Source organism: Euprymna scolopes, chromosome 12 (assembly GCF_053919585.1).
Source record: "Euprymna scolopes isolate OS-2025 chromosome 12, ASM5391958v1, whole genome shotgun sequence".
NCBI classification, from domain to species: Eukaryota; Metazoa; Mollusca; class Cephalopoda; order Sepiida; family Sepiolidae; genus Euprymna; species Euprymna scolopes.
This window is the reverse complement of record NC_136493.1, coordinates 7,149,341-7,176,868: the sequence shown is the minus strand read 5'-3', so window position 1 is coordinate 7,176,868 and position 27,528 is coordinate 7,149,341. Positions and strand designations below refer to the sequence as shown.

At 32.2% G+C, this 27,528-nt stretch overlaps 1 protein-coding gene across 1 annotated transcript in view; it reads left to right on the top strand.

Moving 5' to 3' along the window:
• LOC145291157 (calcitonin gene-related peptide type 1 receptor-like) overlaps nucleotides 1–27,528 on the top strand; it is a 451,435-nt gene that overhangs the window by 200,434 nt on the left and 223,473 nt on the right. The window contains exon 2 of the mRNA XM_080136685.1: nucleotides 16,526–16,627. Within this exon, the coding sequence (XP_079992811.1) occupies nucleotides 16,526–16,627 (102 nt within the window). The remainder of the gene's footprint in view (nucleotides 1–16,525; nucleotides 16,628–27,528) is intronic.

The window sequence follows — 27,528 nt, the reverse complement described above, 5'->3', positions numbered from 1 at the left end:
AGGATTGAGAATCCGAGGAGAGAAAACACTAACCAGATTGAAACACTAACTGCAGGAGTGCGCCAATGTTACATAGAGGACATTCATATTGGAGATCATATTAACGGTAACGTTAGTGACAATACTGAGGGACACATTTATAACTGGTTGAGATGATAAGAGAGAGAGAGAGAGAGAGAGAGAGATACATTTCTTGTAAGAGTTACATAAAGTTCATAATAACGATGAGGGAGACAAAGTTCATATTAAGGATGTTTCACAAATTACCTTTTGCTGTTGGATGATGACACGATACAGTTTTACAAAAATATGATGACTTCTTTATTATCAGATCGACCGGTCGAATGATGATGACATCAAGGATTTCAAAGTCGTACTACATGATTAAACATTCTCCCTTCGCTTCTAAAGGGGCCCTCCTCTAAGCATGTCAGCTCTTTCCGACCGACCCTGCTGACTGTTCGATCCGGACTCGAGTGCCTCTAATCTTCGACTCCTCCTCTCTGCTAAACCTAGCTTTTATTATTGAGGATCTCCCTTTCTGTTGTGACGTCATATGTATGGCTCTACACGTGATCGACTCACGCGGCTTAAAAATACGTGGCTCGGCACATGTTCCCAAAACATGCTTCTGCAGACAAGAATTCTCACTAACCTTCTTTTAAATATATTTTAAATTGTATTATTCATTTTTTTTTTTTAGCTGACCTTTTTTAATTCAATTTCCATAAAAGAATGGACAATTAATTCTTTTTACAAACAAACAATATCTAAACTATTTTATGTGAAATTGAACAATGCGAAATTCTAACATTCCATTTTTAAAATCTATTTCTGAACCTTGCTTACAAAGTTCAAATCTCGGTCTATCCTAATCTCATTTTCCACTTAGCTAATGTTCTTCTTATTTACAAGAAAAGGGGATAGCTTTTCTTTTAATAATAAGGGCCGGGATGTTGAGGAAATTTATTACGACCCAAGTTCCAATGAAGATCAAGCGGCTTTTGCGATGACGCAAATACATTTGCAAAGGTTATCGAAAGAGGTGGAGAGTACTGGAAATCTGGGGAGACTTGTTGTCACGTAGACACCAGACAACACCAACGAGTATTATCAGTAAGTAATTACTGATTATCACCTGTATGATAATAGCTATCGAGTCAATAATAATAATTATAATTTAAGTTTTATTTAAATTAATTATAATTTTATTCTTATTTAAATAAATCATAATTTTAGTTTTATTTAAATTAATAAACATTTTAGTTTTATTTAAATTAATTATAATTTTAGTTTTATTTCAATAAAAAATCGCTGCAAAAAGTTTGTTAAATTGTAAATTGAAAGAAGAAACTTTTGTTAAAACGTAATGTTTTTATTTTTAAAAAAAACTGTTCATGAAAAGATCGTTCCCTATAAACATTTTGAGGATACCTGTATAAAATAGAAGACGATTAATTAACGTCATTTTCGGCAGCCATTTTGAGTGATGGACAAGATATTTTACAATATTAATTTCACCGCATTCAGAATAATTCTGTCGTGCTTATTTTTGTAAAAAAAATGACTTTTGGAATGATAAATTTTCGTACGATACGCAAATGGCTTGAAGAATTGTGAAGAACAAAGCGCGAACCTGTCTGCGCACAAAAGAATCTAATTACTGGTGTTGATGTCGGCTGCAAATAATTGTGCAGATAATTGTGCATCGCTGTGGTTATATTCCGGCAAATTTTGCTGCACCCAACAACATCATTAACGATCGGCTTTTCATCAGGTTCTCCTTAGTTTACAGAAAGTGTGATGAACCCTTCAACACGTCCGTACGTTATTGTCATATTACCACCATTGTTCTAACGTAGTCCGGGAACCAATACGTTGTAGATTTCACTCGCAACGCAGAAACACAAATAGAAAAGAAGTTCAACTCGCTTTTTCTTTGAAACAATGATATTTATTTTCTCATTACGACGAACGTGATCTCGAGCGTTATTTCTTTTTTTTTTTTTACATGGGGGTCACCACTTATCAAGGCCCGGAGGCCACTCAGAGACAAGGGTTATTGCGTGTACGGTAATCAATGAGATAGTATTGTAGTAATCATTAGTATTGGAGATTTGACAGAGTGTCTTACTTAAGAGGGTGGTTTGTCAGGAATTTGTTTATGTTGGACTTGAAGACGTCCAAGTTGTAATCAGGTGGGAAACAAGCAAATGGAAGACAGTTCCACAGTGCTGAACTTCTGAGAAAGAAGCTCTGCTCATGGAATTTACGTTTTGATTTAGGCACAGATAAAGAGTGGAGAAAATTATTGATAGCAGTTTTAGCCAAACGGGTGTTTCTCGTGAGAGATTGGCGAGAGGGGACGAAATATTAGAGCTCAGATGAGCACTTGCCATGGAAATAACTATAAAACACAGGCCCGCAACGTCTCTTCTGTGGGAGAGAGGTTGCAGGGAAGAGAAAAGGGCATCCCCCACTAAGCTACGAAGTCTATTTTGTACTCTGTCAAGGCAGGATAGGCTGTTTTTAGCAGCTCCTGCACAGATGTGGCAGCAGTACTCCATCCTTGGACGTACTTGGCTTTTATACAGATAGAGAATTACATCAGTAGTGAGATATCTTCTGGAGCGGTAGAAGGATCCCACTATTTTTCTAGCGTCTTTGGCAACAGACCTGATGTACATGTTCCATTTCAGATCAGGAGTAAAAGTCAAACTCAGAAGCTTGTCGAAACATGGAGCCTCCCAAAGACGAGAGCCATCCATTTCAATTGATGCCAGATTGGGATCAGAGCGTTGATGATGTAAAGATAGAAGCTTGGTTTTAGATGCATTAAAAGTGACCAGCCACCTCTTCCCCCATTGTACCACGCGCTCAAGATCAGAGGAGAAAGAATGAGAGAGAACTTTGTCATTTACGGCCTTTGATGTGTTGCCATAGGTGGTCGTGTCATCAGCATAGATGTCAACGAATGATTTAAGTATGTGTTTTGGGAGATCATTGATGTAGATCAGGAAGAGAGTTGGGCCCAGGATAGATCCCTGAGGGACTCCACCATTCATACTGTGGGCCTCTGATTTCTGCCCATCAACCACTACTCTTATGAACCTATCGGAGAGAAATGATTTAATGATTGAGAAAACATTTCCAGTTATACCGTAGCTGGAAATCTTGTGAAGTAGGCCCTTATGCCATACCTTGTCGAAGGCCTTCGCTATATCAAAAGCAATTGCCCTGGAAAGGAAGCGTTTGTCAAGAGATTCACTAATCCTATGAGATATAACCGTTAGCACATCTGCTGTAGATCTTGCAGAGCGGAAACCATATTGTGTGTCACTAAAAAGGTTGTTTCTGTTGAGGTGGTTGACTACTTCTACTGAGAAGGGAGATGACTTTTCACCTGAATTCTTAAACACAGGGCATACTGATGAGGTTTTCCAGGGTGTTGGAAAGCACTTCTCCTTAAGGCAACGCTTAAACACTTAATTGGACTACCGTCAGGGCCAGTTGCTTTACTGGAATCGTGTTCGTCGTCGTCGTCGTCGTCTCTCTCTCTCTCTCTCTCTCTCTCTCTCTCTCTCTCTCTCTCTCTCTCGATCATCCTCTTTCTTCTTTTTGTAGTTTTTTCTTTACCGGTGACGTCATTTCGCATGCGTTCGCGCTGTTACATTGTTACGTCACTGAAAATCATTTTTAATTGTCACTTTCGACGTATGAGATCTTGAAAGCTTAAACATGCTGTACATCACATCACTTGTTTGGTATCCGGTCGTCTTCCATACGCAAGACATGTCCGGCTCAACGTAGCTATGATTGCATCAAAACGTTTCAATTCCGCCAATACCTTACAATATATATATATATATATATATATATATATATATATATATATATATATATATATATATATATATAAATAAATGTTTAGAGGTACAGAATTTATATATAGTTTTAAAAAAAGTAATAGGCGGAAGTTTCTCGAGAGCTCTTTCGGCTATCATCTCGTCAGGAGAAAATCGATAGCAACCTAAATAATATTGTGTCGAAAATAAAGAGTTCTAATGGGGAACTTATATGCCAAACGTACGGGGACACTAATTAAATTTATTTACGTTTAAAAACGATTAAAATATTGGCACAACGAGGGAGAAAAAAAAAGAGAAACAATGCGTTTGATGTTTCTTTTTGCCGGCACAAGGAAGGTTGACGCACCGCGATCGAGACGGCCTAATGGTTTTCGGAGTCCGCTCTATGTAGCACCTCGAACCAATCTATTTTATATCTATCGGCACAGCACGGGTTGTCAACCAAATGCTCGCCCAATATAACCAGCATCGCACTGGCATCTAAACTGATATACAATATTACTATTTTGGATGTAAGGCAAACTATCCTTGCGAAAAGACGGAAAAGCAGGTCTCGTAGTATGTACCAAACGCAAGGACACCGAATTGAAGCAGTCGTAAATACTTCTTCGAATCTGTTTGGGAATTCTATTACTCCCCTCCCCAATCCACGGTAATTTCAAATAAACCGGGCATTATATATATATATATATATATATATATATATATATATATATATATATATATATATACAACAAAATCAATTATTTGTACGATCGACCCTAATAAAAAATTGTTAATTTCTTAGACATAACCTTAAATCTTGAGAATTCTACCTTTGAACCCTATCATAAACCTAACCAATCTCTACTATATGTCCACGATGAATCAAACCACCCTAAATCAATATTAACATCAATAGTTCCCAATATCGCTTTAAGAATTTCTAGACTGTCTTCTACTAAATCCATATTTATCAAAAATGAAAAATATTACAATGAAGCCCTTAAAAACTCAGGATACAATTCGCAAATTAAATTTATAAATAAAAATGATAGAAACATGAACTGCATAGAAAATAAACCTATTAAGAGCGTAATAACATATAATATGGCAATGTCTTCCGGTATACGAGTTAAGAAAAATGACCAAGAGACAAAAAAAGATAAAATCAAACCACAAATATTAGATAATAATACAAATAAGCAACAAACCAAAACCCTTAAACGTAAGAATAGACATAAGGAGACCCTATGGTTCAACCCTCCATATTCCAAAAACCTAGAGACAAACATAGCCAGAGAATTTGTTAAAATATTAGATAAGAACTTTAAAGCCCCCCATAGATATAATAAAATTTTCAATAAGAATACAATCAAAGTCTCTTACTCTACTATGCCTAACCTTCATAAAAAATAATTAATTCTAATAGCAAGAAAATTAATAAGCTACAAAATACAACTTTACAAAATATAGCAGAGTGTAACTGTAGAAGAAAAAATAAATGTCCCCTACAAGGCTCATGTAAAATTAAAAATGTAATCTATAGCTGCACAGTATCAAAAACCCCAAATCTACATGAATCTATTAACAGCCATAACTTAACCACCAGATTAAATAATGAAACCAACTTTAACCAATCTACCGATCAATTACAAACCAACCCACCATATAATAATCCAGCGCCAGACATAACGAAAAATAATCACAATAAACAAGAGGCAATATATTTTGGTTCCACATCTGGCCTAATTAAACATAGAATTTCAACGCACAAATATTCTTTTAAAAATAACTCTCTGTCAAACCAAACTACTCTATCCAAGTATATTTGGCAACTCAAGAATAACAATATTCCTTTCAAGTTGAAATGGCAGTAATTGAATCTTGTAAACCATATAAACCAGGATATAAATTCTGTGCACTATGTACAAAGGAGACCCTAAAAATTTTGAAATATGAAGATATAAAAAATACAACCACCCTATTAAATACAAAAGAGGAACTAATATTCACATGCAGTTGGTTTAAATTTAATAAATATAAACCACCTTAAAGCATTAAAAATTACTTATTAGTAAAAATAGATTACAATTTTTTTTATTATTCTGTAATAAACTAAGTTAGACTAATTATCTCCCTTACATTCTTTAATTAAAGAAATATGCCTAATTATCCCCCTTACATTATTTAATTATACAAATAACATTATCCTCCAATTTCTTTCAAATTTTAAACCTTAGTGTCCGTTAATCAAAAGTACGTTAACGGAAATAAATTATTACATAAGCGTTCTTTTTGAAAATTTATCATTTCATAAGCTGGAAAGCTATAGCAAGCATCTAAAAGAGTACTTTAACCATAGTTCCTGATTTCAAAAGGCGAAAAATTAAAAGGTAAATATTTGTATGAATGTTTTTATGTATATCTATGTATATCTATGTATATGTATATATATGTTCTATATTTTCTCATATATATGCATGTATGTCTTTGTATATGTATGTATGTATAATAGAATACGTAAACCAAATTTATATTTATAATTTTACTCTATTTTATTTCTATCCCTAACTCATATTAATTTTCTTATCAAGTTTTAAATCCATACCTTTATTTTAATTTTTTCCAGATACATCTGCCTTACTTTAATGCTAGGTTTATTTATGGTGTCTTTTACATTTAATAAAAACCCTTTCCAATATTTGCTGATGAGGAAACCTTGTTTAATAAAAAACTATATGTAATAATTATTGTCCGTAACTTGATGTCTACCACAATAAAAACATTGTTTTCGGAAACGATCGTACAAATAATTGATTTTGTTGTTGTTCCTTCTTATGAAACAGATTTTTAATTTAATTATAATTTGATTTTTAAATTATCAATCACATTAGTAAATATATATATATATATATATATATATATATATATATATATATATTAACAGGGATTAGAAATATGTTCATCGTTTCATCCACTCTAGGATTCGTCAGGCTTATATATATATGAACATATTTCTAATCCCTGTTAAAGAGAGCAAGCAGTTTACCCTACGTCTTTCCTACTCTCTTAACTATATTTTGTTTAAGTATTTTGCGTTAGTTATGGAATTTAGAAGTAGCCCTATTTTCGTATTTAGTTAGAAGAGTGGTGTGGAAGTAGGTACAACTGCTTTCTCTCGTAAATAGGGACTAGAAATATGTTCACATATGTATAAATAGTGTATTTCACCGTCTGAGAGTGGCTTTTATGGAATATTTTTGAATGACATAATGTTTGAAATTGTCCGAATGCTCACAAAAGAATTGTAACGAATATGAAAATACCCAACATGATGCTCTCATTTTATATTTTTATTGTCTTGATTTTGTGAATATATACATATATATGTATATATATACATATATATATATATATATATAACTACTTCGTTTAATCACATAAATCATTATACGAAAGTATAAATTTATGCGTGAACTTTAAGTATTTACTTCAACAGTGCTCAATACGAAGATAGAGCTAGGTGGTAAGTTATATAATATACATGGCGATTAAGCTACATAAAATATTCCGCGTTTCATCCACGCTAGGATTCATCAGGCTTATGCGAGAATTTTGTGGTTGACTCGCGTTTTTATATACGCACCTTCTATTGAGTTTTTAGTTAGCTAATCAGCTTTCTAGTTTTCACCGCATCCTAATCAGCCAATGAGCAGACACTTACAGAACAATGGTCCAGTTTACCTCCGGTTGACCCGTTCCTTTGTGTGTGTGTGTGTGTGTGTGTGTGTGTGTGTGTGTGTGTGTGTGTGTGTGTGTGTGTGTGTGTGTGTGTATGCTACTTTAGCGGGGAGCGTAGATATCTAGTGTCCTGACTTATTTTAAATCTAGGTTAAATGTTTTTTATGTTAGTTTATATATGTATAAATATATATATATATGTATGTGTGATAGTTTATGTATATATATGCCTATTTATTTGTTTATTTATTTATTTTTTATTTGTTTATTCTCTATTGTTATTGTTACTTTTAAAATTATCTTGTATCTCTATCCTATAATAAATTTTAGCCTGCGAACACAGTTGTTCGCTATTTCTCTCCTACAGTTTAATAGATGTTGGGGTTCTTTAAAGTATAGGACAGCAAATTTTTCATGAAGGCATAATCTACATGGATCGTCTAGGTCTCTACATGTGTTTGCTTGTCTTACTATTTTCCATTCGACGACCGGCGAACGTCCGCTTTCCTTAAGTTCCCAGTATTTGTTTGCTAGAGTTGTTTTCCTTCGGTGTTTTTAGTTATATATATATATATATATATATATATATATATATATATATATATATATATATATATATATATATATATATAGCCTTGTAAGTTTCTTTAAGACTTTTAAACCTATAAAAAATGTCCCTCGCTGAGAAATCATTTTATTCGTAAGTCATTTAATTTCCAGCATCGCTTAATAGTTTTACTTATATTTACAACCAATAGTACCAAAGTGTTTAAAGAAAACATCAGTTGTCTACCATGAAACACTATTTAGGCTATTTAAAAATAAAACCGTATATAAAACTATAGTTCCCCAGCATTGTCGAGCAAACATCACCTTTCTCAAAACATATTTTTGATACTGGATCTAGTTTTTTTCTCCAGATAAATTAGGTTAACCAATTCATGTCATTTAAAAAGTATTTCTTATCTGTTTCATCCGTCCCTTTCTCCACAAGTTAATGTACTTATTATTACAAACTACTGCTTTTATGTAGTGTTTTGTTGAATCCACTCTACTACTTATCAGGCTCTTCTTTGTTATTTATATTATGTTTATATTATTTTTATATTATTTTTACATTCTTATTTACTCCTGCCATCTCTACAATTATTAGTAATTAAATATCTATGATATATGTACATATGTATGATGAAGACTGAATGATCGATCGAAAATGATGTACATGCAAAAAAAAATATTAATTTCATTATAATAATTACAAACTACTGCTTTTATGTATTTGTTGAATCCACTCTACTACTTATCAGGCTCTTCTTTGTTATTTATATTATGTTTATATTATTTTTATATTATTTTTACAAATTATTAAATTATTATTACAAACTACTGCTTTTGTTGAATCCACTCTACTACTTATCAGGCTCTTCTTTGTTATTTATATTATTTTTATATTATTTTTATATTATTTTTACAAATTATTAAATTATTATTACAAACTACTGCTTTTGTTGAATCCACTCTACTACTTATCAGGCTCTTCTTTGTTATTTATATTATTTTTATATTATTTTTATATTATTTTTACAAATTATTAAATTATTATTACAAACTACTGCTTTTGTTGAATCCACTCTACTACTTATCAGGCTCTTCTTTGTTATTTATATTATTTTTATATTATTTTTATATTATTTTTACATTCTTATTTACTCCTACCATCTCTACAATTATTAGTAATTAAATATCTATGATATATGTATATATGTATGATGAAGACTGAATGATCGATCGAAAATGATGTACATGCAAAAAAAATATTAATTTCATTATAATAATATTTTGTATTCCTGCACGTCACTAATAGAAAACGAATAAAGAAAATTTAGAAACGTTTATACTTGTTGTATTCTTTTTTATACATCTTCATACGCATGTATATATATACATATATATATATATATATATATATATATATATATATATATATATATATATATCCTTTTTTTGACAAATGTTTTAAATTTCTTTGAAACCCGTGTCGACTAGAAATGGTTTAAAGTTATATGGAATAAATACAGCGACAGCAAACCTAACAAACATTATTTTTCTGTGTTTATGTGTGTAGTGCAATCACAAATTTCTATCACTTGCTTAAATACACACACACACACACACACATATATATATATATATATATATATATATATATATATATATATATATATGTGTGTGTAAAATAAAAAAAGTTGAAGTTATATATTTGGATTTCACCGTCACTGGATTATTTATCTTCCACCAGACTATCCACCTTTTTCTTCATCATATTCCCTCTGCTTCACTTTTTTGTTATCAAGTAAGATCTTTGTTTCATCAAATACTCTTGCATGAAATACGATCCTGCATTTTGCTAATTCATATCCTCTGATGAGAAGGAAAGTATTTATTCGAAACTCCGCGGATAAGGACTATCCACTTATCAAGTGTTTCCTTTTCAGATTTAATGTTTTTACTCTTTTTCAAAGTGTTTTTTAACATGTTGTATTAACTGTTTGTTCGTATATATATATATATATATATATATATATATATATATATACTCGGGTTTTGTTATTCAAAAGTAATAAACTAATGAATTCAACGAGGTTGTTAGATAGTGCTCAATAAAAAAGAGCTAATAATACTTATTTATTGTTAAATAAACATATTTACATCCCGCTGCTACAAACAGCCATTTGTTTCAATCAAACAACAGGTATCATCAGGCAGCGACTTGACTATTCAAATGTTCAACGAACATGTTTATTTAACAATAAATAAGTATTATATATATATAATAACATTATAGCTACATTCCAAATTCCAAATATTTATTATACTTGCCAAATTATTTTAGCATTTCAAAATTTCTGCACATTTTTTCACATCTGTTTCGTTACGCTGAAAGCAATTGATTTATTATTTTCATGTCAATATCGAATATTTTCATGCGCTTACTTTTCAAAAAAAAAAAATTTCAGCTAAGAAAGAATTATGCATGACAACCTAATGTCGGACAAAAATGGAATTCCAAAAAAGATTCAGTATTGCGTGTTTACCTCGGAAGCCATCTTGGAACGAATCGGGTAGAATTTGACTATATATATATTTGTATATACACAAATACGAGTATGTGTATATATATATATATATATATATATATATATATATATATATAGAGAGAGAGAGAGAGAGAGAGAGAGAGAGAAAGAAAGAGATGGATAGATAGATAGATAGATAGATAGATAGATATTGATATAAGTTATAAAGTTCAAATAAATTGTACGGCAGATGACATTCATTGTGCTAATATGTGACGTGCGTTATATTTCTCATTCAATTTTCATCACGAAATTAGATTTCTTTCCCGGCAGCTTTTGTCACTTTTTTTTTACTGTTGGTGTGATTCAGTTAATTACAACATGGGGACTGTTTCCATCTGGTCAATAATTTAATTAACATCAAAGCAAAGCATCTTTTTGTGTCACTATCGCGAATGAACTTTTGCTCACATTTTCTCAGTTATTTATTAATATTCCTCCATGTCATCTTAAATCTCATTTCAAATGATTTTTATAATGACCTTAAAGGTATGTTCACCGTATTTGATTTCTAACCAGCACCTTATAAAAATGATATGTTTGAACTCATTCCCTGTAGAACTTATATGCATTATCGAATCTTATAGTTTACACTTCTTGGCTATCATTATATTAATTTTTGTTTTTCGGAACTGTTGCAATATTTTAGTGTACTAAGAAGTCATAAACACAAAGATTTTGTTGTGATAAAAATCAGATGCCACAATCGCGTTATAAAATGAATTTGTTTACAATCTTCGTCTCACAATAAAGAATGGCTTTACACTTTTGTATTATTTGACTTGTTGCGGACTTATTGATGATTGCCAAGTTTTGATTGTTTACTAAGTTGTCATCTATAAAGGCTACTAGAAAATAAATGTTTTAAGTGCCATGCGTACAGTGAGACAACACCATTATGATTGGTTATGGAGGGTGATGATTGGTTATGAAGGTGCTGATTGTTTATGATGGCGGTGATTGCTTATGATGGTGGTGTATCATGATGGTGAAGATTGATTATGAAGGTGGTGATTGGTTATGATGGTGAGAGTTGGTTATGATGGCTATGATTGGTTATGATGATGATGATTAGTTATGATGGTGATGATCAGATATGATGGTGATAATTGGTTATGATGACGGTGATTGGTTATTATCGTGATGATTTATTATGATGGTTATGATTGGTTATTATGCTGATGATTTATTATGATGGTTATGATTGATTATTATGCTGATGATTGGTTATTATGGTAGTGATTTATTATGATGGTTATGATTGATTACGATGGTGGTGTTTGATTATGATGGTTATGATTGGTTATGAAAAAATGGTTATGATTGGTTATCTAAAAAATAATGTTTTTGAAAAACGTCACCAACAGATATCTATTGTTCTTTTACGATTACTTGAAAAATTATAGACAGAGAAAAACGGTGGAGAGTAAAACAACTCAAAGAAGCAGCGCATATGCTGGAAGACAACCAATTAAGTAGACCTAGTATGAAATTTAATACGATATGGAAAACGTTACTTATAAATAACATTATATATGCAGTAATGAGTAAAAATTAATATATATATATATATATATATGTATATATATATATATATATACATATGTATATATATATATTAAAAAGTTTGACTCATGTCCAGGTAACCTACATCTAAAATTTCAAGTGTTTAGACCCAAAATTGGCGTAGGAGTTTGGTAGAGTTTTCAAATGTCAAATCATTGAACTTTGACCCCTTGACAGCCAAATTTCTGGCCGAAAACCGACGAAAAAGATTTTTCCAAATCTCAATATCCCTTATGTCAAATCTCGAGTCTGTAGACTGAAAATTGACCGAGTAATTTGGTAGGGAAATGTATACACAAAGACATACAGACAATTTCACTTTATATATATATATATATATATATATATATATATATATATATATATATATATATATAGTAATAATAATTAGTAATAAAAATAGTGATATTTACAACTAGAAATGAAAATAGGTTTATGCCTCCTAAAATTCGTACAAGACAAGGACGTTAGAGGCAAAATCAATTGTAAAAGTAATATATTCCTGAAGGTTGCAGGTTTAACTCTCTAGGATACCACCAAATACAATTGCGAATTATTTATGACTTTTATCCAGTCATGGTTGACAGAACAAGAGCATTCCACCCCCGTTGAGGTAAATAAATTGTTCCGTTAGAAATTCCGTCCAAATTGCTAAGTTAGATAGAAATATTACCGAGTTCGACAACAGGTTTCATCGGCCGAAACGTTGTGAAAATCACACTCAAGATGAGAACAGTAGTCCAATAAATTAAAATAATACGAATAACCAATCCTCATCTAAAAATTTCAGAAACGTCAACAACTTGTTTCTTTGAACATATAATGATATTTTATTTGATGTTTGAGAATTGACATTGATACGATCTGCAAAATCTTGAGGCACCATTTGCAGAAGAGATTGCTTTTGTTCTGATTCACCTGAAACAAGTCATATTGCCACGTGGACTTAATGAAGTATGACAGATAGAATTTATTTCAAACCATGTCTACAGGTGCACTATGTAGGAACTTTAGCATTTACATTTCTGCATATGGGTACAGCAGGAAACAGGAATGGAATTACAAAGTTTGAAGGTAAAGCAGGAAACAGAGATGGAATTACAAAGTTTTAAGGTATAAACTATTAGAGTAGAAGATCCTTCGGCATCTAACGACCTCAGCAGTAAAGGGGTGAAATTTTGCCGCTTGTCAGGTTAGCAGTATGTACATCGATGCGGCACAAGTGCTATGAGTCTATCAAATTATTAAAATAGAATGATTATCGGCATCTAGAGACCTCAACAGTATGGGGTGGGATTTTGCTGCTTGTCGAGTCAGTCGGCAGTATGTAGGTCGAGAGAGCACAAACAGACTATTCGAATAGAAGGGTTTCAGGCATTTAGGGACCTCCACAGCGCTAGTTCACTACTTCCTAAATGCTAGACGTTTTTCTAACAGACAATATGGATTTAGGCAAGCCGATTCGAGATGTTTTTTAACTCAAAGAAATCGTTGCTTATCAAGGCCCGAAGACCACACCAGGATAAGAGTTTGTGAACATACGGTGGTCATCGGATCAACAATGTAGTAATTGTTAGTGATGGAAATCGGGTATAATTTGATGATTTAACGAGACGGCTCAGCAAGAACTTGTTTATGTTGAACTTGAAGATGACCATATTGTAGTCAATCGAAAAGCAGGCCCGCAGAACGAAGTTCCACATCTAGGAAAGAAACTTTGTTCATAGAATCTGCGTTTCTTTTGCATTGTATGATATTTGTTTGTATTCTTTACCACAGAAAAATATGTCCATCACCTCCTAAATTCTAGACTTTTTTCTAATCGACATTATCGATTTAGGCAAGACCATTCAAGATATCCAAATAATTTGTTGCCTTCTGCGTTGTAAGATATTTGTTAAGATTCCTTGTCATGGAAAAAAGAGGAATAAATTAACGTAAATGAAAATAGAATTCTGAATAACATGGAGCTTGCTGCATATTTCATCAAATCGCGTCCCTTGAGATTTCAATCATAATTACTATCCTCAACATATAAGATTTTCCAAAAAATACAACCGAAATGTCCATCAAGTTCTGATGACACGATGTTCAATCTATGAAAATAGTTTCTGCTATGCAAAGATTTTATAGTTATTCTCTCATCTAGTATCCCTTCTCATGCTATTTTTTCAACTTCCGTTTTCTATATTTCATTCCGCTTTTTGTCAATTTTTATATTTCTTTTTAAATGTTTCTCTGATTCTATTTTATGAAAGATTTCCTTTTTATTATTTTGATATTCAAATAACGTTTAGAATTTTTGTGTATCTTATTGTCGTTCATGTCGAATGTGATCAATATTTTTTCAACATTGTTCGTGTTCGTGGTCATTTTCCTTTCTGCTGAATTTGTATTTTTCACAGTTGTATTTTTTGTGTTCCTGTTGTTGTTGATACTGTTAAAAAAAAGTGCGACTTTTATGGCATCCGTTTTTCTCTATCTAATTCATTCATAATGTTTATAACTTGATTCCATATTTGTATCCTTCTTTGAATGCTCAATATATATATATATATATATATATATATATATATATATATATATATATATATATATATATATATATATATATATATATATATGCCCGGGAAAAGCTCTGGCAAACATTATGGAAAATCGGCATACTGGCCTCTTTTGTGAAAACAATAAACAAAAGCTGAGCTAAAAAAGGTTATTTGACGATATAAAAGGACAAGCAATATAAAGAAAAAGACTTTTTAGGCAGGCGAGGCATTTTTGCAAGCTACCCTCTCTCCAACTTCACTGTATTCTGATGTGTTGATTGCCAATTGAATGTTGATGAATGAAAAATAAACAAATACAAGTTTATGAGTTGTAAAAAGTGTAATTTGTTTTCATTCAAAACGAAAATAGCTTTTCGTGTTTTACGGCTGAAAAAATTGATAACGCAACCAACGTATACTATATATATATATATATATATATATATATATATATATATATATATATATATATAACATTGTTATTCGTAGTTCTGCGTGCCTAGGGTAGCTTTAGCGATGATAGCTTTTAAAGTGGAGATATATTTGTAGATTTACCTTTTCTGGACATTCTATTAAAAATAAAAATTTATAAAACAACATAATCATAGACATTTACCACAAACCCACAGACACTCAACAATATCTTCACTTTAAAAGCAAGGGGTGTTAGATATGGAAAGCAGAGTATTATTCACATAGCACCCCTTTCTTACGGATTTAAAGGGAACAGCAACTTTGATACAATTTGGCACCAACGACATCGCATAAGCTGGTAGAATGAAGGTTACGCAGAAATGCCTTAGGGACTTTACTCCGGATTTTTATTCGAAGTTTACTCCTGAAACCCTTCGTATGGGTACGTACTGCACAAAGATGGGAAGGCTTGAAATCGAGGTTTGCCTTCTTCTATATGACCGTTTTCCAAGGTCGACAAGCGCCATCTATTCGAAGTACGATGTATTTCTAATAGACTGATGATGATTATGCGATCGAAAGTTAACAAATTTGCATACTTTTTTGCAAAACGAAACTTCCATTAATTAACTATTCATTTTCTTATGTTTATAATTTCAAAGATTGTTTTAATATTCTTACTTAAAAATATTTTTTACAAAGTATAAAGATTTCTTACATTTACCAGAAACAGTATTTGCGCTTCTTTCTTGTCAATTTACTTCTAAAAACCGTGCCTGTTTTTTTTTGTTTTTTTTACTTCTAGAAACCGTGCCTGGTTAGTCACTATTTATAGATTAAAAGAACAAAGCACGCGCTATCAAATAGCACACACACACACACACACACACACACACACACACACACACACACACACACAATGAAGCAGGCAAGGTAATGAAGATCCCCCCCAACCAGTCATGTTATATAAATTCTACTTTTAAAAAATTATTGTGAAAACACCTCGGCAATACAAATAATTCATTAAATATCTCCTAACAAATTATATGTTCTGTCCTTGCGTCGAAATGATTGATCATACGCTGTCTGCTATCCCTGCTTCGTATCGTTATCTTTCATAATGCTTCTATCAAGCCTTCCTGTCATTGGCCACAAACTGTCATTTCATCGTTCAGTATTTGTAAAGGAATATAAGTTTTTCGTCGTCTGCAACCTCTATTACCTACAAAAATACATTAAATTTATTGATGCTATTTTTTTCTTTTTGAAGATGACGATCTCTACTGTGAGAGGACATCTGATGGTTATCTTTGCTGGGAAAAGACCAAAGCAGGCGAAAGAGTTTACCAAGCCTGTCCATTTAACACTAATGGTAAGCTTTCTTAATCTAACGTTGTCCGGGAACCAACACGTTGTAACCTCAGTCGCAAAGCAGACAAAGAATAGAAAAGAACTTCAACTCGCTTTTTGTCGTCGTTGTTGTTGTTGTTGTTGTTGTTGTACAACGACATTTATTTCCTCGTTCTCCCGTAACCACTGTGACATCCCTCACGTGATTGCTTTCTCGAACATGCTCTCGAACGCCATTCACGTCTCTAACGTGATCGTCTTCTCTAACGTGCTGTTTCTCCTTTTTATAATCTTTTTCTTTACTGGTGACGTCATTTCGCATGCAGTTACAGTAACACAATCACATTTATTTGTATCCCTTTCCATAGCATTGCGTTCATTTAACACGTTTGATACTATTTTTGATGAAAATTTACGCACTCTTTGTCTCGTTGAGCTAATTTGATCATGACAAAATATACGGTATTTAAAAACTGTCACGTAGTCTGGCTGGTGATGTAATCTTACCCAAATAGAAATATTTGTATACCGATGAAGGCCGCTTGCTTATTTGCTGAAGACGAATAGACATTTCTCATTGTAATTCATAGCTATACGAGGTGAATATATATATGAAAAAGCTGACAAAAGCGACATAAAATTCTGGTCTTCTTAATATATATATATATATATATATATATATATATATACTAGCATGGGTACCCAGCGTTGCCTGGGTTGACATGAAGTTCTGGAACACACCTGTATACTAATCATTTTCATCATGGGTAACGTGGATACCCCCACAACAAAAATAAGAGAACTGATGAAAACATGTAAATGTAATCGCCCATAAAAGAAGTACGTGATACCCTCTCCGCCAGATATTTCAGCAGAAGGGCTACAAAGAGAAGAAACTATTCTGCGGATATTGAGCACTGGAAAGACTCTCCTGCAAAGAAAAGATAATTAAAAATAAATCATTACAACTTTTGTTTCAATAAAAATAGCAGCGAATGCCCGTGCGATCGCAAAATAAAAAAATCTACCAAAAATTAATTCCAAAAACAATTAAATGACATTTTTTGTAATTTTATATTTCTAATGTAATCCTTCTGCCCATCTCCTCCCCCCCAAAAAATGAATTTGTCATATTTCGGGGTTCGTTCTGTTTTCAGCACCACCGAAAAACCATTAAAATTTATCATTTTCAAGTTTTTTGAGGAGTTGGAAAGAAACTTGACATTGACCATTTTTTTCTAAGGTTTAAACGACGCTGGGTCACGTCGTAAAAATTTAGCATTTTTAATTTAAGATATTAAATAAATTATAAAGAAAATCTGTTTCGCAGGCAATTAAACACACTTACTATAGTATAATTATTATAATAAATCCTGGGCAACACCGATTAAATTTTATGAACAAAAAGAGCAGAGGATGATGGATTTGGTTCACATTTGTCTCTGACTATGCCCTCGTGAGGATGCAAATAAATGAGGACATTAGTTTTAATTATTTTTCTCTAACAAATAAAAAAAGGTTACTTAAAAATTAGGAATAAGCGGAAAAAAATGTCCTCCGAATTATAAATAAAAATAATAATTCAGCTTAGAATAATATTTCGAAATGAAAACAAATATTTAATAACGTGCTCCGTTTCAATTAAACTACCACAGTTATTTCCTCTTTTGGTTTTCTGGTTTTTGATTTGAAAATAAACGGTTTCAGATTTCAGATAAAATCAGTTAAATCAAATATAACTTGAAATTTAAATAAACTAAATAATAATTTTTTTTATTAGTTAAAACAAAGCTATTATGTCAAATAAGTAATGTCATCGAGGTAATTATTAAGTAGATTTAATTTAATGTGATATGTTAATGACCGTAACTCAATAATGTAAATGTGGTTTGAAGAATGCTATATATTGAAAGTCCGTATACAATATAATGTCTCCTTTGACAGAAGTATCCTAACATGGCCATTAATATTTCTTGACTAGGAGAGGTGTACACACATTTGGCTTTTATATTTCTTTGGTCATTGGGAGTTGTACACACAGACACACACACGAACGCTACTACTTTATATATATAGATATATATATATAGTGTATTACTATACATCAGAAAATAATCTATACAAATATTACAGTAGATGTATGTATGTATGTGTGTGTCTTTATGAAAATATTTAACTGATAAATTTTAAAACTATACAGGTCTTGGATATGACCTTAAACTATATCCGATGGTGAGACCCCAACTTGCGGGCTTTGGGGAGTGTGGAGCCACCCTTTAATTACGATTAATACCAGGTCAACTCTGACCCGGAGTGGTAATATCTCTTAGAGTCCCAACTATGGGTTAAATAGAAACCGAGTTGGAAAAAAAATATTTTATTTAAAAAAATTTTCTTCAAAATCACTGGATTCGGCATTAAATAACCTGAAAAGTGTTGATATGCCGTAAAACAACCAATCAACCAACCAATCTTAAAACTACAGGCCACATAACACTGAAATTAACAGGCAATATTAGTCATACACAAAAGATGGTTTATAACGAGTAAAATATTTGTTTGGATGGATGAATAACGTACACAAAAATATGTTGGTAAGTTGAAATTTAAAATATTTATTCAACTTGCCGAGTATTTTTAATAGTTTTTGGCATGCTCAACTTTATTTATAGCTTGAAGGAATTTTAAATCTTCCATGTTTATCTGTCGATAGCTCAAACAGTATAGAATAAAGCTGGAGTGCTAAAGGTTTTGGTTTCGATTCTAGCTGATGACACCCAAATCATTTTTCTCAACTTTTAAAATCAGTAATATATATTAGGTGATATATAATATTCAATAAAGAACTGGCTATGTAATAATAAATACGAAATCTGCGTGAATTAAAATATATATTAAGCGACCGGGCAATCCCGCTAAAAAAACATAGCAAATAAATAAAATATATAGAAACTTATATTTTGCACGCGAATTGTGTGTGTGTGTATGTATATATATATATATATATGTATATATAGTCATCCACATAATACTGATTCGCAGTAGCACAGCTATTTAGAGCGGCTAGACATGTAACTAACTCAAGCCAGGATCGAAACCCGACCGCCCAAACGACAGTAAAGGTTTCTAACCACTACGCTATTCGGCTGCTGTTGTGCGGGTAATGGGTTAACGATGTTTTGACATCGTCCAAATGCCTAAGCCTGATTTGTTTTACACAAAGAGCATCGTTTAATACGATAATGGCAGTTTATATATTACTTCCTAATATGCTCAATCCAAGATAAGGAGCATTATAGTCATCCACACACAGTACTATTTCGCTGTATCACAGGTCATTAATACGGCTAGACTAGCAACTACCTCAAGCCAGAATCGAAATCCGACTGCCCAAACGACAGTCAAGGCCAAACAACCACTACTGGGCGCCATAATATACAACATACCAGCCGAAAAAATACCACTCGGCGAATTGAAAAGTTATCCAACAAAATCGGAAAAAGGAACTCTGTTGTGTTCAATCAGACTTGCTTGAATAATGACTTGCTGCCAATATATATATATATATATATATATATATATATATATATATATATATATATATATATATATATATATATATATATATATATATGAGAAAAATGGAAATGGTATTCCTAGAAAATAGAGAAAAATAAAAATGAACAAACCGAGTTATGTGTTTATCAACGTTTCGTCTTTATTTCGAGATACAACATTTGATACACTGTATCATATCTATTTGCTTGTGCTTACTGGCAATAAACAAACACCAAAATTGCCACACCCACTCTACTTAAAAGTAAAAAAAATATGGCATCAAAAACAAAAACGCATAAGTTTAAACAAGACATCAACCAAAATAAATCACACTCTCTTGAAATTTGCATTGAAATATCTGAGAGTTTAGAATCAGCTTCTTTTACGTAGCATCCTTGCTTTGAGTAAAGCCTTCTGATATCCTAGCACTAAGTGAAATAAACCTACACTTGTTCTAAATCTATAGCTAATTTGATATGACTTGATGCCTCCTATTCTGCCGTAAGGACTCGCACCCCCTCCCCCTTATATTTGTAACACCTCCTTAACCACAGAACGTGATCTAGAATTAGAAGATCAACCAACATTTAGGATTAACTTTACAACATTTAGGATTAACTTTACAACGTAGCATTAGCTTCTTACATTTTCTATATCGTTCTGTTTAGACACAGGGGTGAGCCCTTCTTGATTTTTCTCAGGTAGAAACTATACAGCATTCTTTTTAAATCGGAGCATTTAAATCTATGCATTTGGCGATTTTATGTTCACCACCATATTAGGTTTGCTTTGCCAAGCTATGGAGGCGCTGCTGATTAGAGTACGCGCAGTTTCTCTATGGCGCATTTCTTCTCACAAACTGTTTCTTCTCTGACAAACCTCTCGAATCATATCTGATAATAACAATAAAGTAATACTTTTTCACCCTCTCTGCTAATCAGTGAGCATGTCACGTTGCAGAAATTGTGTAGCCCCACTTGTCTAATTATTAACTTCAATTTTTACAATCTGTACAGCTGCATAGACAGGGAATATTTCGCAGATATAATCGCTAGAAATCAGAAACAAATAGACAGAAAACATAGCATCAACTAGCAGGGGAGTCGACGTTGTCCGGGATTGAATGAGGATCAACAAATGTTGCACACTCGAATACTATAAATGATGATGATGATGATGATGATGCCTCTATTCAGTCTCGAAAGAGAAAGGATATCCCTGTAGGGCAGTTGCGCGTGTAATTGTGAGTCAAGGCTCGCGCAATCTCCAACCATACCTCTCCTAAATAGACACTGTTTGGGTTCAGTGGTAAGGAGAAGACTAGAATGACTGGAAACAATGCCGAGATAAGCGGAGAGCGCATACAGCACCTGGCAGTCACCCATTTAGTACTGACCAGGTTCAACGTTGCTTAACTTTGGTGATTCAGCGGAAACCGGTGTGTCAACGTGATTATGCCGTATATCCCATACAATTATTGTCATCGAAATCGGCGAAATCGCTTATTTTTCAATCAAATCGATTGATTGCCTGCTCTAGTTAGGGACCCCTTTAAGTGTACCGGGGGAAGCTTCACGCCCCTCTCTGCGCTGATTTAGTCCACAATACATTGTAGTCAATGTTGTACTGTAGAGAATCTACTGTTGATTTTATAAAATTATCTGTAAATAACGGCTTCATAAAAGTTCAAATAAAAAGGTTAAGTATCATGCTTTTCTGCTTGCGCGATGATAAAACTTCTCAAATGCATTTTGTGATGTTAGGTGGTATAAAAGTGTTAACTTTGGTAAAAATCAGATTTCCTTCTTTTATTGGATCTGTCGATTATCGATTATCGATACTTATCAGACGCATTCGGATACAACACCTACGTAAGAATACTCCCACACATATCAAGCACATTTGCGTGAAATTGAAAACAAAATCAGCTCAGCCGTTTCCAAGTCCATGGAGGAACTCTCTCTCTCTCTCTCTCTCTCTCTCTCTCTATCTATCTATCTATCTATCTATCTATTTATCTATCTATCTATCTATCTATCTATCTACCTCTTTCTCTCTTTCTCTCTTTCTCTTTCTCGCACACACATACCAAGTTCCTTTTACATTAGTAAGGATAAATCATTGCAAGACTGTAAAGTATAGAATTTAGAAATGATTAATAGTTTGTAATAGTAGCAGCAAAAAGAAGGTATACCGAGATAACTAGAAAACTCATTTGATCACAGAAATTGTGAACTCGAGACTTCTAGAAAATAATAGTGTGGTGACTAATGGACAATTAACACTGCTGCGCTATCTAATATCTCCCTACCAAACTTTCACAAAAAAGCACTCGTCTAGCTACAACTTCTATCAACAATTTCACACATTATCTGTGCTTAGATGTAAATGAAAAGTCTATGAAAAAAGTCTTTTTCATAGAACTGGCTGCTTATGGAACTCTGTTCCGCTGGTCTGCTTTCCAGCTGAATACAACATGGTCATGTTAAAGCCCAATGAAAACAAATGCTTGTTAAAATGTCCACAATTAAATAATCAAATTCTACCCAGTTTTCACCATTAAAAATCACTACGCTTCTGTCTCAATGACCACCGTGTACTCATAACTCTTCTTCTCGAGTGAGCACCGGGCCTTGATAAGTGGTAACCCACTTTTAGAAAACACCACGAGGTCGTTTTCACGGCACTTTATAAGGCTTAACTGTTTGTTTATAGTTTCGCACTAAACTCCACTCTATAGTCCATAAACCACTCCCTCCCAAATTTCTCACGGTAAACCCAAGCCATACTTGATGATTTTATCACCATTTATTCCCAACTCCGGAAGATGATAGAAAATTATTATATTTCCCTCCTATAGTATAAAGAAATGATATGCTGAGCTGGCCTCTGCCCTCTCCAAAATACTACAACAAATGACTTACCAAATTTCGCTTTCCTGATAGCGGGAAAATTACCTCTGTGATACCAGCATTCAAGAATTTTAGTGTACACAAAAAGTGACCCGCGAAATTATTATTCCTTCAGTCTTCTCCCAGTCATTGGTAAAATATTTTATTTATTAATTAAGCTAGCGATAATCCGCTATAGTGTTGATCATAAATCTTCTTCTGACCAGTTGTATGGGTTTAGACCAATTCACTTTACTGCGGATATCCTAACGCTTGACAATGAGTACATATTCTATAAACTGGACAATAAAGCTGATAAAACTTGGGTGGTAACGATTTATTTATCCCAATCAGATCTTATCATGAAAATTGTTTCTTACGGACGAATGTTAAATATAATCAGATCCTTTTAATATAAAGAGATTATAAAATCATTTATAATCTCATTTATAAAACTCATTATGTCTGTCTCTATTTTATTTTTCAAACTATATCTTTCCCGAGATGAAAGGTCGCAGAGACGCACAAGACTGTTCAAATGATTGCATTTTTTGTGTAGCCGATTAAAATAGTTACTAAGGGTTAAAATTGAAAGAAATTACAATTTAGCAAGTACACAGCGTATCATCGAAGCCATAGCGTCTCTTTGCGCATGCGTCGATTAATCTGGCACATATTGTTAATTTACAACACCTTCGAAACGCTTACTCTGATGGAGCTGTGGTTAGCGTGAATTAACAGTAGAATTGGGGTTCTGATTCTTTTTTTTCTTATTTTATTTTTATTGCCTTCCTACATTCCTGGCTTCATAATGTTATTTTGTAACAATTTTAAACGAAGTCAATATATTTATGTCAAAAAATAAATAAATAAAAATCTTTATTATGTATGTACCCATCACGGAAAGAAAATTTCATATTCCAAAAATGTCATATAAATTGATCAAGTAATGTTTTATATAGAGAAAATTAACGATTTTAAGATTAAATCGTAACATTTCATAATAAATTCCCATTTCAGTCACGTAAATTATTTCAATTTTGTATTTCGTAGTTACACGAGTAAAAAGGTTCTTATGTTTTTTCGTCTTGTGCAAGACAAACAAAAAATAAACATAATTATAATATAAGCCAGTCGAAAACCTATGTTATAATCAATGAATATCTAAACTAATTTATTTATAAAATTCACTATGTCTGTTTCTTTGTCTCCATATTTTGCTTTTAAATTTTGCTTTCGGTTTCTATCCTGGCTGACGACACCCACGTCACATTTTTTTTTACTTTAAGAATCACGACTATATAAAAAATATCATATAAAATAATCGATATAGAATTAGCTTTAATATATGTAACAGAATAGCTATCACTGTTATCAGCAGCAACGGCCACGTGATATATATGTTATATCTCCTTTCTTTGGTTTTCATACATAAAGTAAATTTCACAGTATATAAAGCTTATTTGATGTTGGAGATATTCCTAAAAGGGGAGATATAACGTATGAGAAATATTTGGAATCAACTCTCCCCTTGCTATTATTTCAGATCATTTGAAATAATAGTAGCAAGTTTTAGTTTTTCCTCCATCAAGGCCAGGGGTTTGGGGGTATTATATATATATATATATATATATATATATATATATATATATATATATATATATATATATATATATATATAATATACTGTTGGTAGAAATCCTAACAACAACACAATATGTCATTCCAAAGAGTGCTCAATGCATGAAACAGAGCAATATATATTGATTGTTGGAGAGCTACTGGCTTCACATTAGCAAAAGTGTTTCAATGACCCCCTAGCAGGGAAAATCACCTCATCAGGCCAAAAACCATCCACGAAACTTTCAATAAAGACCATCCCTTTATATTAAAGCCAACTTTACAGGGTTGAACCATTCTAAAAAGAAAGAGGGGTACTAACAACCTATATCAAAACAAATATAACCTATTCACAAAATAATGTTAGGTTTTTCAAGGTATAATTCTGAAGCAGATTTATTATAAGTTTGCATTAAATTTTCTAGCTCCAACCATTATAATTATAATTTTTTCGTTTGTTTTGTTAATACGGATTTTTAGAACTATTACTCTAATATCAGAGCAATCAATAAATTTAACTAAGGTTTTTTTTTGGGGGGGGGGGTTTCTCTCTTAAAATCGAGATATAAATATATACATATATTACTAAACTATAAATTTAGCGCTATTTCTCTATATAATACAAAAGTACCGACATATATACAAACAAACATGAAAATTTATATATATAAAAATTACTCTTATAGTATGGTGAAGAATATTAGTAACTAAGTCTTATTATATTATTCACGGTAAAAATTTCACTAAAAATTATTTTTATAAAAATTAATAGATTCTTCGTTAAAAATTAATTTCACTTTATATATAAATTTAGCGTTTGGCGTTTAAAATAAATAAGTAAATAAGATTTGGCGTTTAAAATAAATAAGTAAATAAGATTTAGCGTTTAGAATCCTGAAATAAATAATAAAGCATATTACAATATATAAGTCGATGGTATGATTAATTCGTTAATATTCTTATAATTTTTTCAGTGAATGCATTTGGAAATGTTTACAGGAAATTGCTGTTTCCTGTTTAATGTTCAATAGTTTCTCCCGGTCTTTAAAATTCGCTATTTCTAATTTTTCATGGAGGCATAAAAAGCACAGTGCGTGTAATTAATTACATACTTTCGATCTTTTTATGATCCGCCATTCTAACTTTGGAGTTTTATTCTCCTTTATTAATTTCCAATATTGAAGTGATGATGATGTGTCTTTTTCGTATTTTTGATTAGTAAAAGAACTTTTATGCCCATAGAATCTTTCTTTAAAAGTTGCCTGCGTACTACCTATATAAAATTTTATATCACTAGGATTTTCTTCAGGGAATATTTTGTCTTGGTAAACTACTGATTTCGTTAAACATTTATTATTCATGGGACAAGTACTAGAAATTTTGCAGTTACATTTTTCAGTATTTTTATAATTATTATCTTTATCATTATGATTTATTTCTCCAGTATTTTTACTATTATTGCCTTTTAGTATCCTATTATTATGCTTTTTTTTATATAGTAAGTTATAAAATATATATGGCGATTAAGCTATACTGAATATTCCGCGTTTCATCTACTCTAGACGAATCCTAGAGTGGATGAAACGCGGAATATTCAGTGTAGCTTAATCGCCATATATATTTTATAACTTACTAAGTAGCTCTACCTACGTATTGAGCACTGTTGAAATAAATACTTAAAGTTTACGCATAAATTTATGCTTTCATATATTTATGTTCGTAAATGAAGTAGTTTTATATATATATATATATATATATATATATATATATATATATATATATATATATATATATATATTGAATCGGAAAGATTATAAGAATTAATTAGTTATTGAAAAAATACATTTTCAAGTTCAACAACTTTATTGTACATAAATGGAATCTACATTCTTTACCATTTTTTAAAATGAAGAAGCTATAATATTTTTTAATGAATGCTTTAAAATAAGTACCATTATTGGCATAGCATTCTTGGATTCGAATGTAAAAGTTCTCCATGACTTTTTACAGAACATTTACCGGTTAATCTCGTTTGCAATGCGTTCTCTGAGAGCCGGAACTGTTCTAGGTGGGACACCTCCATTTTAAGATAACCCCATAAAAAATTGTCACAAGCCCTCAAATCGGGTGAACGAGGGGGTAAAGGGATATTTCCGTTGCGAGAAATTGCACAATCTGGGAATTAAGCATTGAGCATTAAAGATTTGTAGCTTCACCTTGTCGGAAGTGTTTGCTCATCCGCTACAAAACGGGCAAGTTGAGGAGTGAAAAACTTATTCATCATCTAAAAATAGCGTTCAGCATTTACAGTGACTTCATTACCAGCCCCATTTTAATAAAAGCAAATGGACCGATAACGCCTCTTGCAGACATAGCGCACCATACCATTACTTTCTGAGTACGAGGAGGCTTCTCATGAAGCAAACAAGAGTTTTTCTCCGCCCAAATACCTGAAGTTTTCTTTTAGCCGCGATGTTCGCACCACCACTCCTCCATGGTAAATGACGTCTGAAAGTAAGATTTACCCTCCCCCACCCCACAAGGCTACCCTGCGTTGCTTCTTCATCAGAAAACAATGGTAAAGAATGTAGATTCCATTGATGTAAAATAAAGTTGCTAAAATATATTTTTTCAATAACTAATTTTTTTTAAATCTTCTCGATTCATTGGCGGGTCTTGTATATGGAGAGACAGAGGCAGAGACAGGCAGATAGAGAGAGACACTTAGATAAAAAGATAAAAATTTGGTTGATAACTGTGACTTGAATCGAATCACGAGTAAACAATAAAGCAATAAAATACAGCCATCTGTAATTTACGAACTTGTTGATATTATTTCCGTCTTTTGTTTGGA